The sequence below is a fragment of the Camponotus floridanus genome, unplaced genomic scaffold (assembly GCF_003227725.1).
Source record: "Camponotus floridanus strain SB8 unplaced genomic scaffold, Cflo_v7.5 scaffold1, whole genome shotgun sequence".
Lineage (NCBI taxonomy): Eukaryota > Metazoa > Arthropoda > Insecta > Hymenoptera > Formicidae > Camponotus > Camponotus floridanus.
In genome coordinates this window covers 8,653,867-8,666,153 of record NW_020229214.1, presented here as the reverse complement: position 1 = coordinate 8,666,153, position 12,287 = coordinate 8,653,867, and the positions used below count along the sequence as shown (strand labels likewise).

The 12,287-nt window shown below is 34.1% G+C and overlaps 1 protein-coding gene across 2 annotated transcripts; it reads left to right on the top strand.

Annotated features, from left to right (window-relative positions):
• Positions 1–7,382: 7,382 nt before the first annotated feature.
• On the top strand, positions 7,383–11,859 carry LOC105251401 (pancreatic lipase-related protein 2). 2 transcript variants are annotated; one of them, XM_011258206.2, is made up of 7 exons: positions 7,383–7,569; positions 8,775–8,886; positions 9,290–9,438; positions 9,785–10,039; positions 10,571–10,762; positions 10,960–11,128; positions 11,366–11,859. In XM_011258206.2, exons 1-7 carry the CDS (start codon positions 7,398–7,400, stop codon positions 11,478–11,480), a joined length of 1,164 nt encoding a protein of 387 aa, XP_011256508.1. In that variant the 5' UTR covers positions 7,383–7,397; the 3' UTR covers positions 11,481–11,859. The 2 variants fall into 2 exon arrangements, with proteins under 2 accessions (XP_011256508.1, XP_025271157.1); XM_025415372.1 differs by lacking the exon at positions 7,383–7,569 and adding an exon at positions 8,504–8,700 and having other exon boundaries at positions 11,366–11,858.
• The last annotated feature ends 428 nt before the right edge of the window (positions 11,860–12,287 follow it).

Genomic DNA, 12,287 nt, shown 5'->3' with positions numbered 1-12,287 from the left:
ATGTGTTTTCTTTACACCAATTGATTCCTCTCATTATTTTGTACATAAAAGTATGAAGGTAAGATAATCGAAAAATGAATGGTTTACTAGATATTTTATGGTTTATATAAAATTAAGAAATTTATTTCAAGCCTTATAACTCAAAAAGCTACTAATAAAAAGGGTTAACTTAATTATAGTGTTGGGAAAGCTCTCGAGATAAGCTACAAGATATGCAATTGAAAAAATAGGGGTTCCATTTTAAAAAAATTCAAGTCGACCTTGACATGACCTTCACGACGCCACCCAAGGTCAATCAAATTTACCCATGTAATGCATTACTTTTATCTTCAACAAACTTTTTGTTCTGAAACATTTTTTCAACATAACCACTTCCTTTGCTTTAAAATGGGGTTGTACGGCGGTGGTCTGAAAACACCCGGTATATTATACTATATATATATATATATATATATTATATATATAAATTACACCATGTGTCATGATGTATTATGCATACATTTAATGACAATAATGTTGCGTGTTGATGATATATTTGAGAATGCTCGATTAGGAAAAAAAGAGAGAGAAAAAAGTATTGCAATTTATTACATTACGAAACATTAGGGCATAAACTCGCGCTTCGAAGTATTGATTATCGGGTGCTTCACCATACGACAATAATACTTAAACTAAAGCCTGATGCACATGTTACAGCGCACCAGATTTCAAGTTTAATTATTTATTTAGTCACGTGTGATTTTATTACATCGAATATTTGCGAGTTGGAGTGTTTAGAAATTTGCACGATCGGTGAACGGATTTCGACGGATTGCCAAGATAATAAAATTATTTTGCTACAATATTAGAGAAATAAAAATTAAGATACATGTTGAGCTTTCGATAGTTTCTCAGACATGAAAGAGAGAAAGAAAAATAAATTTTGACGAGTTAAAAATTGTCAAAAATTTAATTTGCGGCAAGTCTTTTAAATTTTTCAAGTGCAATCTTACTTTAATAAATTCTTAACACATTCCCAGGAAAAATAGTTTTGAAATTCTTAGAATGAAAGATATTAACGAGAAAATAAATTTGCTTCATTATATATCAGGAAAAAATAAAGATTATTTTATGAGTTAATTAAAATTCTAAAAATTAATAGAGTTAATTCAATTTCGCTTTAAAAGTAATTTTAATTCGACAAAAAGTCTCGATGGGAAGAGAAGCCGTTTGAGTCTTTAATAAAGGAAGAACCTCGGCCGATTCATCGCAAGTCACGACGAATTACCAAACACCCCGTGCACGCAACGGTAATAATCACACTTCGTGACATCACTGACAATGCGGGACGGATATATAATGACAAGTCACGATTAGAACGCTCGCATTAATGACAATACGAAAATGACGATGCCGCAACGCGCATTTTTTTCGCGTGGTACATCGACCGCGTGCGCCACGTTTTAAAAAAGGAGCACGCAGGATGATAGAAAGTCGGAAACACACTTGCAACACGCTTGAAATTAATGATACGCGCGTGATAACTGTCATCTAAGCGTTGTGTATCTACGTCACTCTTATGCCAGGGAAGAGAGAAACGATTCGTTGGCAGGCTGGGAAAAGAGCGGATCTGAAATGACAATCTGCTTGAAAACGAAATAAAAAAAGCAGAGCACCGCTTTCCCCCAGCAAATGACCAGATGTGCGCCCAATGATTATCATAATCTTTCATACAAAGATATAAAGAATATACAAAGCGTAAAATAAAAAAGAAAATTCAGATTTATTTTCTCGTATTTTTTCTTACGTCTCTCATATATATATTTTTTTTTAATTCGGCTTCCGTTCTAATCGTGACTCGTCCTGTGCGAGAGATAATTTACGTTAAGGATTCTATACATATAGATATATTCATCATTATATGTATGATATCGAAGTAGTGACTGGCCTAATGTTATTCACGACTTCATTCACCGAACCAGAAAGAATGGCTCTTTTCTGGGACTCGAGATTATATCTATATAAAACATAAAGTAATTATATTACGAGAAACCTAGGATAAGTTCTAATGCTGTTCGAACAATAATACCGATACTGATACTTACGTATATACGTATAGCTCCAGTAATAATTTACGACAATAAAGAGATAAGCACGGGGTGTGTACCGATGCCAGTAGTAGATGCAAATCACCATTTACTCAAAAAAAAAAATTTATTATCAATAATGTACATTACGAACGATCGTTGCGACTGCGAGGCTGTTGCTTACGTTAGGTGGATTAGCGGAGCTTTACTTTCGGCACACCCTGTACCGCTTTATGATGCGATTAGCTTTATATATACATATATATACATATATACATATGTAATCGAGATTTATATTTGCTTTTTGCGAATTTCAATAGCGCGGGAAGAGCAAAAAGTAAGAGAAACTACAGAATATTCTTTGATTTTCGTTCGTGCGCGAAAGAGATTCGGAAATTATGATGCTTACTGTTGGGAGCACTTTTTCAAGTGCTCGAGATTGTATTTATATTTCCGCCTGTTTCCATATATTTTTGTAAAGGACTCGCATCCCATTTTTTATTGTATCACGAAAGTGACCAGCAGGGGAGAGAATAAGACGGGGAATTAATCTCGTATCATACAAACATCAGGATTATCAAGTCCTTACGACAATACAAGAGACACATTATTTCGTGGAACGAATAAAACGATGCGTAATCGAATTGCGAAGATATAGGTACCGTTTTGATATCATATCTTTCTCCGATTCAGAATGGTAAGAATAATGTGCGTACAATTAATAAGGTGCCCACTCTCAGTGCAATTTTTAATATCTTTTCATGAATCAAAGACACGAGGAATATAAAGTAAAAAATTATATAAGATGTTTTTAATAAGTGCGAAAAATTTTAGATGATTCTTTGTTGAAAATTAAGAGGGGTTTTTCGTATAAACATATCTTCTACACCCCATCCTGAAATTACACTCCTCCAAAAATGGGGGTAAAAATTAGGTTTTTAATTTTTAGGTTTTTAGGTTTTTATTATAATTTTGTTTTTGTTCCAATTTTTCCAACATTTATTCTAATTTTATTTTTATTTTAAAATTTAACTTTCCATAATTCGAAACCTATGCTATTTAGCATCGTGCTGTGCACGATAACGTATTTTATTTTTTTTTCTTGAAAACTACTGATTTTATAAAAAAAATAAGAGAAATAAAAAAGTTTCTAAATAAATCAATCTTTTTAATGCATATTTTTGATGATCATATTCCGTTTCATTAAAAAGTTTTAATGAAAAATTGAACAGAGGTTGCTAATTTCATCCCCTTGTAACAATACGGGAGGCTGAGAAAAATGTTAATAAATAATCTTTTTACTAGTAGAAAATATCCACCTAATTTCATTTCTTTAACTTGTTCCAAATATGAGAATTTTCATCATTATAGGAGGTGTGTAATTCCATAGGAAGGAATGTAGGAGTATATGTTTATATGAAAACCCCTCCTTTAATTTTCGACGAAGAATCATCTCCTCAAATTTTTCCGCACTTATTAAGAGACACTCTATATATGTAATATTTTACTATTTCACAGCTTTGGAACGCGAAATAATTTACGGGAGATATGTCATTATTGAAGTCAGCTTCAAACAAGTACAATAGTTTCATGATTTAAACGAGGGGAAAAGATACATTATACTTATAATTCTGAAGAGGGACACAAGTATTCGACAGAATTTACGATACGCAACCACATCTCTATACACACTTACATATTAATAAAAAAACAAACAATATACCTGATATATGTATATACTTACGCAATATTACAATGCTATACATAGCTATACATATACGGTGTAATTACAATACATCTGTATATGTCGCTATTTGTACATCCTCCGCGCGGCGTGTAATTAAAATAATACTAATTTGCGTATTTCTCGATTAAACGTGTTTACGAAAGTATATCAATTACTATATCGACAATAACGACGAAAGTTCGTGAAAGAATGAAAGTAATATATTGTAAGTACAATAAATAGACAAAGAGAATTTCAGAGAGATATATATATTATATTAAATTGTAAAAATGACGCGAAATTCTCGCGAGATTCATACATGTTATTACATAGTTAATTGAGATAATGTGATATATACATTTATTCCTCCTTTAAAATATTTTTAATTAAAATATATATAGTTAGTCGAACGTTTATATTTATTTTATGTAGATACATATACGTGTTTTGTTAAGGATATTTATTTTATTTCTCATTACTTGCGACGTTGTTGTTCGATGTTTTCAGACGAAGCGAGAATTTCACGCCGAGAATATAGAAAGTATTAATCAATAAGTGTTATCATACTAAGCTTTTGATGGCTTGATATTACGGATCGAGTGTAGATTAGCAAACTTTCTCATTGTTACCATTTCCGTTTGTGGGAAACTCTTGTAGTTATATTCTCGATGCGCCTCGAGCGAGGATCCGAGGAGACTGTTTTGCGTCACGCGAAATATCTGCATCGCTCTTTGTGCAAAAAATGCGATTGCGCGATAGTACAATTAAATTAGAAAGAGATTGCGTTGCGATATACACGAATAATTGCTTTATGTAAGTTGCCTTTTATAATTGCTATCTTAATCGCCAGGGGTTCACTTTATTAAAAGCTTCATTCTTGCGAAAAAGAGTTATTTTCGTCGTTTTTTTTTTTCAGTATGTCTTGCTGGCTGAGAAATACTGCCCGTTGAAGCTTAATAGACAATAAAATAATGTTAATTATATTTACATTTGTTAAGAATTATCGATATGATTAGGATTACGTGTGAATCAAAAGAATCTGCTCTTCCTACGCTGGAGCAAAACGCGAGTTCAGCGTCAATAGCGCGCACACGATCGTGATTCACATCTTCGTGCGTTCAGAATTTTCCGCGATTTCCATAAGCCTTGATCAAGGAAGCCTTGATTAACGGATACTTAATTTAAATATTTAAATATTTAAATATTTAAATATTTAATAATCGATTCTCGGTGATATTTTCACTTGTGTTCGTCTGGAAGAAGCGACTCGGGGACTCGATTGAACCGCGGTTGATCTTGACGCAAGGTTTATGGAAAGGACGCATCTTAAATTTGAATGTTTAGAGAGACAAAAGCTGTATCAGAGACACGCGCGTTTTTTCCCCGTCATTGTAAATCGCGAGAAAACGAAGTCGAGTCTAATATATCCTCGTCGTTTATGCTCTATATACTTTGTCCATTGTTATAATCTCGCCTCTTTACGAGAATAAAATTATATATATTCCGGAGATGTTTTCTAATAATCTTCCAAGCGAGAGGTGACGTAATGCGAACATGAAAAAAAAAATAATCTATTTTGATCGTTTGTATTAGCGGGCTCACTCTCTATTACTGTACGTGTAGTCGCATTATTAGAGATTATTGTTATCACACGCCGGTGCAATCTGGTTTGTTACTGATTATCGCAACGCTAATTATTATGTAACATATGTATGTAATACTGTAATTTTCAGTGTATCATGTAATTAAAACGAGAGGCACATTCTGGCGATAAATTGACAATAAATCGTAAGCCAATCTTTTCAAAACTCGTTCCACCTGGATCTTTGAGCGAAGCGCGTGTTTGCAGAAAATAATAAATGCGACGATTATTAAATATTCGCGATTTATTACTATATATCGTGTCAATGCCGAGGAAGTCGATCGATAAATTATTCTTATAAATCGATAAATTATTCTTATAAATCGTATTCTCAAAAAGGAAAAGGAAAAAATACAAAGGAAAAAATACAAAGTGAGGACGCGAACCGCGAGCAAAAACTGATATTATTATCGTAATCGAATCTCGATAATTATCAAGACTCGAAGCTAATAAACATAGTATAGACATGTCCTCGTTCGCATTTGCATCTTCTTTCAACTTGTTGCGTTATCATATTTACATATAAATATACACATGCATATTATCGTTATTGTCGTTACGTTTATTTAATGAATTAAACTTAATTAAGCACACAATCGCGCGTGATAGTTCCTTTTCTTCTCTTTTTTCTATATATTTAATTTATCCCGAAATATTATATATATACATTAGGATGTCAGACGAAAGCAAATAGTTTGCGACAGTTGAAAGAGATAATATTGCGAGAGATCTTTCTCAATTGACCATAAGTAGAACGGTAATTTGTGTGCGACAATCGTTAAATAAACGCTTCGGAGTCTCATTTCTAGTTGCATAATGCTTTGTTTATGGAAACGTACCATTTTGTAGTTATGCAGAGAGCATTTCCGCGAGGTACGTACGCGAAAATTAACTCTCTAATAATATCCCGTGAAATTAATCTATTACGCACGCGGAAGATGATTTCCTAATATGCCTGTAATCATTTGTGAAACATCGAGGATTGTGTAGGGGTAAATCATTTCTCACAAAATGTTACACTTTCGTAAAATGCGACGAAATTTTTATTCTTTAAAAGAAATTGATATTTTTTTTTAATAATACTTTTCAATTTACACATTTTTTAAAGAAAACAATAAAATATAATGGGATGACAACTCACAGTTTGTCCGAGCAAATGAATGAAAAAATTATATATTTATACATTATTATTTTATATAATTGAAAAATAATAATGTACAGATATATAACTATTTTATTTATTCATAAATGTGTGCGATTGAAGATTTCTTAAAGATTAAAACTTAATTTAACTTTTAGAATTGAGAATTAAAAAAATCAAGGTTTAATTAAATTACCAGGAAAATTGACAGGTGAAAAATGATTAAATGGTTACATTTCTTTAATTATTTACGAGATATAAAAATTAAAATAAATATAAATAAAAATATAAATTAAAATATAATATAAAATAAATAATATATACAATAAAATATATATTAAATATATATAATAAATATACATATAATAAAATATATATTAAATATATATAATAACTATATATAATAAAATATATATTAAATATATATATAATAAAAATAATATAATTATAATCTAAAAATATAAATATAAATTAAATTAAATTTTACTTGGTTCAGAAATGCATCCGTGAATGACGTACGTAAAGCAATGACAAGTCGTTTTGTCACTATAAAAGGCTAAGATCGATCTATATCTCGCGATGAAAGGAACATGCGTGTATCCACGTGCGTCTCGCACTCGCGTGCGAGCTCGATCGGCGCGGCCTGTCGCACGCATATGTCGTGCGTGCGTACGTGCGTGCGCTATGCATCGGGATGCGAAGCGGGAGAGAAGAGAGAAGCCGGTAAGAAATAGCCGTAAAAGCGTCGCCCCGTAGCGCGAGTTGTACTCCTCGTCACTTTCTAAATTCCCCCGCGCTCGCAGCCGATATATATCCCCCTTGATGACTTTGCATTTTGCAATCGTGTACGCACGGCGACGGGATTCGCGTCCGTACGGTGATTTTTCGTGCCTGGATGTTATATCACAAATCACGGGACCACCGCGGGAGATGGCGGTCAGTGTCGTGAGATACCACGCTCTCCTCGTGCTCTATTGTGTCCTGCTGCAGCACCGTAAGTAACCGGAGTAACTCGAAGTAACGTCACACTCTCGATTCGTTCACCTTTGTAAAGTACGTCCCGTTTCTCGAATCTCGAACTTGGGTGCGCGCTGCGCGGGTTTGACGGGTGCTACCTAAGGGATGATCTAGGCATCCTCGGATAGGATCTTCCCTCTTGCTCCTCTTCCGTTGCTTTTATCCGTATATTTCTACAAAGCCACTTCTACGTAAACGTACGTGGTAAGTCAGAAGATAAAAGTGCTCCTTTTGTGGACGTAATAAAGCATTTGGTCTGTCTGTTTGAGTTAAAGGTAAAAGGTTTTCTGTTTTTACCGTGAAAAAGGGCTTTGTTTCGAATATTGTCCAAGTTGCAGTTTACATCAATGTGCACTTAGTCTTAATTGCTTCTTTATTTGAGCTCTGCGGTCTTTTTATTTCTTACACACTTGATTACTTTTTTATAATCCTTTTAATTCCAATTCTCTTCCATTTAAATTAAATTTTGGTTCAGAAAAGCATCCGTGATTTAGTATTAATTTTTATCGATTATTTATTAAATTCTTAACATGTTTTACATAAATATATATTTATAGAGACGATTTTGTAATACTTTGATTTGTAATACATACTTTATATTGTGAAAGGCATCTTACACAATAATATTTAAAAATCATAATTAAACTGGAAAGGAATTCCATTTTAATATAACTTTCTTCGAGGCTGAAATTGTAGCGGTCGCGATAACTTTTACTTTCATGATCTTGACTTTTACTGTAAGTGAGTTTTCCTTCACTAACAAGAATAATATGAATAAAACAACTCTCTGTTTCTCTCTCTCGAATTATCTGTCACGTGTATCGTAAAAAAATGCAATACAAATCTGAAGCTCACGATTAATTATTTCACAATAAAAAAGTATCTCCATGTTAAAAAAATTGCTTGATTAAAAATTGATGAAAAGACAAGGAAAAGCGCGAGTGCAACATCTTCGATTTCTTCCGTTGAAATTTATTTATAGTATATCGGCGATAAACTAACAAGATCACCGACCTTCACCCAGTTTCGCATAACGGTCCAATAATTTCTAATGCACGAGACACGTAATCGTGATACGATTGAACGACTAACTGACGATGAATTAAACGTAAGTGTCATTCGTATATTGAAAAACGAAAGAGAAAGAAGATTAAATCGATCGATCTCCGATTATTTTTCCAGACAATGCGATGGCTCAAGATAAGACTATCAAAGATCTCTTCAACAGCACGTCCTGTGCAAAACCACCTTACATCTGTCCGCATCCGCAGATAGAGTTCTATCTGTACACCAGGTAGCTTTCTGTTCTTTCAACATTAAATCGTTCCGTTGCATAACTTTAATAAAACGCATTTAATAAAAATTATGATTGAAATATAAATCGGGTGTTGATCTTAAAATTAAGATATATCTTGTGCTCAAGTATATTGACACGTTCCAAGTTTTCAAGTGTTTAGAAAAGCAAACACTTGCGATGAGGAAATAGTCAACGTTACTCTCAGTTTCAAGATCACGATCATTTCATTCTCTATGGAAAGTAACCTCCTTTCCAGGCTCACCTTTCTCCGGCGTCTATAGTATCGTCCAATGCTCTCACTATCGTCTATATTTACGTAGCGGATGTGAGTTGCATCGGCGAAAAGTTGCATTTACATGATACATATGCATACGTATCTCATATTTGTCGCAATTTTCAGGGAAACGCAACAAAATCCGGTGCTCCTAGACGTTCGAGATTTTAATTCCCTCCGAAATTCCACGTTCAATAAGATCCATCCGACGAAGATCATTATTCACGGCTTCGGCGGTGGACGAAATTTAGCGCCCAGCACAGATTTACGAGATGGTGAGATTAGCCATTTCCCTCCTAAAATTCTGTACGTTTAAATTGTAGCCTGCTCTCATATTCTTGCAACAAAAATAATTTATAACATGAAGAAAACATTTTTTATATATAATTAATGAAATAATATATATGACATAAAAAAAAGTATAAGACACTAAAAGAAAGATTTTAATTTTCAAAAGTAGATTAAAAAATCCCAAATTTGTTTTTATATATAAAATTTAATCATCGTTGAAAAACCGCAAAAATACATAAATAAATCTATAAGAGACGCTACAGAGGAAAGCACAGTGAAAATAAGCGTTGAATCAAACTAGCGAAAAATACCATCACGATTCGATTTCAGCGTATTTCACGCGAGGCGATTACAATATTATAATCGTGGATTACGGTTTGTTGGTACGCGAGCCCTGTCTCTCGCAGATCTCATGGGGTCCGGATTTCTGCTCCCAATGCATCGCTCAGCTGGTGAAGTACCTGAGGGACCATCCGCGCGGGACGAGGGCGGAAAACATACACGTGCTCGGGTACAGCGTGGGCGCGCATATCGCTGGACTCATCGCAAATTATTTGCCCAATGACAAGCTCGGGAGAATTACGGGTAATTGCTCGTATGCAGCCGATCGCTGTCCCGTAATCCTCTGTTTAAATCCTCTGGACGTAATACGTGATTTTTCCCTCTAACGTGAGAGGGAGAATTGTTTTCCTAATGTATTAAATTAATTATGTATTAAATGTATTAATTATTTCTAATTATCTTAACCCTTTCACTCCTGATTTTGCATTTTTGAAAATTTATAATTCCATGGGTTAGATACTGAGAAAGAAGGTTCAACAAGTACAAGACAAACAAAATTTATTTAATTATATCACCGGGACATATATGTCCCTACGGGAGTGAAAGGGTTAAAATTGTAACTTTAATCCAAAATTATTTTTTGCAAAATAATGTAACGAACGAAGTTAATAGAAAAATAGATATAAAAATGCGTACATCTTTTAATCATAGTTTCATGTCTATTTATTAACGATATTACGTCTTGAGAGTAAATGTCCAAGTACATGTCATGTACAAGTAAATGTCATGTACAGCATCGACATTCACGATTCACTTGCTTTCTGTTTTTTGCAGGCCTCGATCCGACGATATTTTTCTACATGAACGGCAACCGATCGATGGATTTAGACGAAACGGATGCCCATTTTGTGGACGTGATCCATACAGCCGCGGGCATCCTGGGCCAATGGGGGCCCACCGGCCACGCGGACTTTTACGTAAACGGTGGCTCGAGTCAACCCGGATGCGCCACTTCTTCTATACTCCGTAAGTAAACAAGCAAAAAAAGGATCATCGCGACAGGAACCAGAAGAAAATTAAAGAGATTTCGTCCTTTCTTTAAATTGAAATAATAATACATATAATCGAGAAAGAATAATTCGGATTTCTCTCTCTCTCTCTCTCTCTTTCTGTGCATGCGTAAAATGTCAATGATATGAATACACCTGTCTTTATTCTCGCAGAAACTCTCTCGTGCGATCACACAAAGGTGACGCCGTATTACATAGAATCGATCACGACGAAAAAGGGATTTTGGGCGGCGCCGTGCGCGAACCTGTTCTCTTACCTGATCGGCTGGTGCAATCCCAAGAGAGAGGACCACATCCTGATGGGGGAGGATACCCCTCATACGTAAGTAGTATAAATCCCTACTTACGTCACAAGATTGCATCATGTTGCTCTGCGACGGATTAATATCCGATATTCCTAAAAATACACGCGTGTCAACCAAAAAAAAGACATTATTTGAAAAAATAACATAACAAAAAAATAACATAATAAAAAAAATTACATAATAAAAGAATAACATAATAAAAAAAATAACATAATAAAATATTCACATCGACATGACGCGAAAATATTTGACAGAGCACGCGGCATCTTCTATCTGTCAACAAACGCACGCAAACCGTACGCCCGAGGACTGCCCGGAAAAAGCCAGCGACGGACAAATCGGAAGCAATCGTCCTCCCGCCAGTATTGAGTCTGTTGAAGCAGCTAATCAATATAATTATAGAGTAACATGTGTCGTAACATGAATCAGTCAAAGAGTTAAGTTATATACATATATATATATATAGATATACGTTACTTTGATATATAAGTTATATTTACATCGTTGCACGCGACTTCTTGTACATTTAATCTTGTCTCCTCGCCTTTTTTATTAAATAAAAAATGTTTTTACCATTGTATATTGTGCGAAACGCAAGAATTTATCGTCTCCTAGACTGCCTTTGACGTACGATCATGAGCATAATTAATGGTTTCGCACGCGGTTGACATGCAATACTTTCACCATCGTGCTCTTCTCACACTTATCGTGTTGCATTTCATAAATTATATTTATTCATGGAAGTATAATTTTTTTTAACGACCATATATTCAACAGGCAAATCACCTTACTCGATGAATATCCGATAGTTTCAATGAAACGTCATATATCATTGGGAAGTGCAAAAATTGAGGTCAAGTTGCACCGAGCAAAAAGTTTTGCGCAACAGTGAATGGAGATTATCTCGAAAGTGGCACGAGTTTGTTTTGAGAATTTGTCTCTCATTAAAATTTATAATGTTACGTTTCATAATCGGAGATAGATTCGAGCTCCCGTTCAAAATAAAACGGGAGATCAATTTTTGATATTATGTCATAGTTGCACCAAAATATTCTTCTTTTCCTCCGATGTAAACTCACGCTCGCTCTGATTACAGACTCTAATCTCATTTTACGTACATGATATGTCATTAATGATACGCAATTAATTAATTTTGTAACCTGCGAAATTATTTTG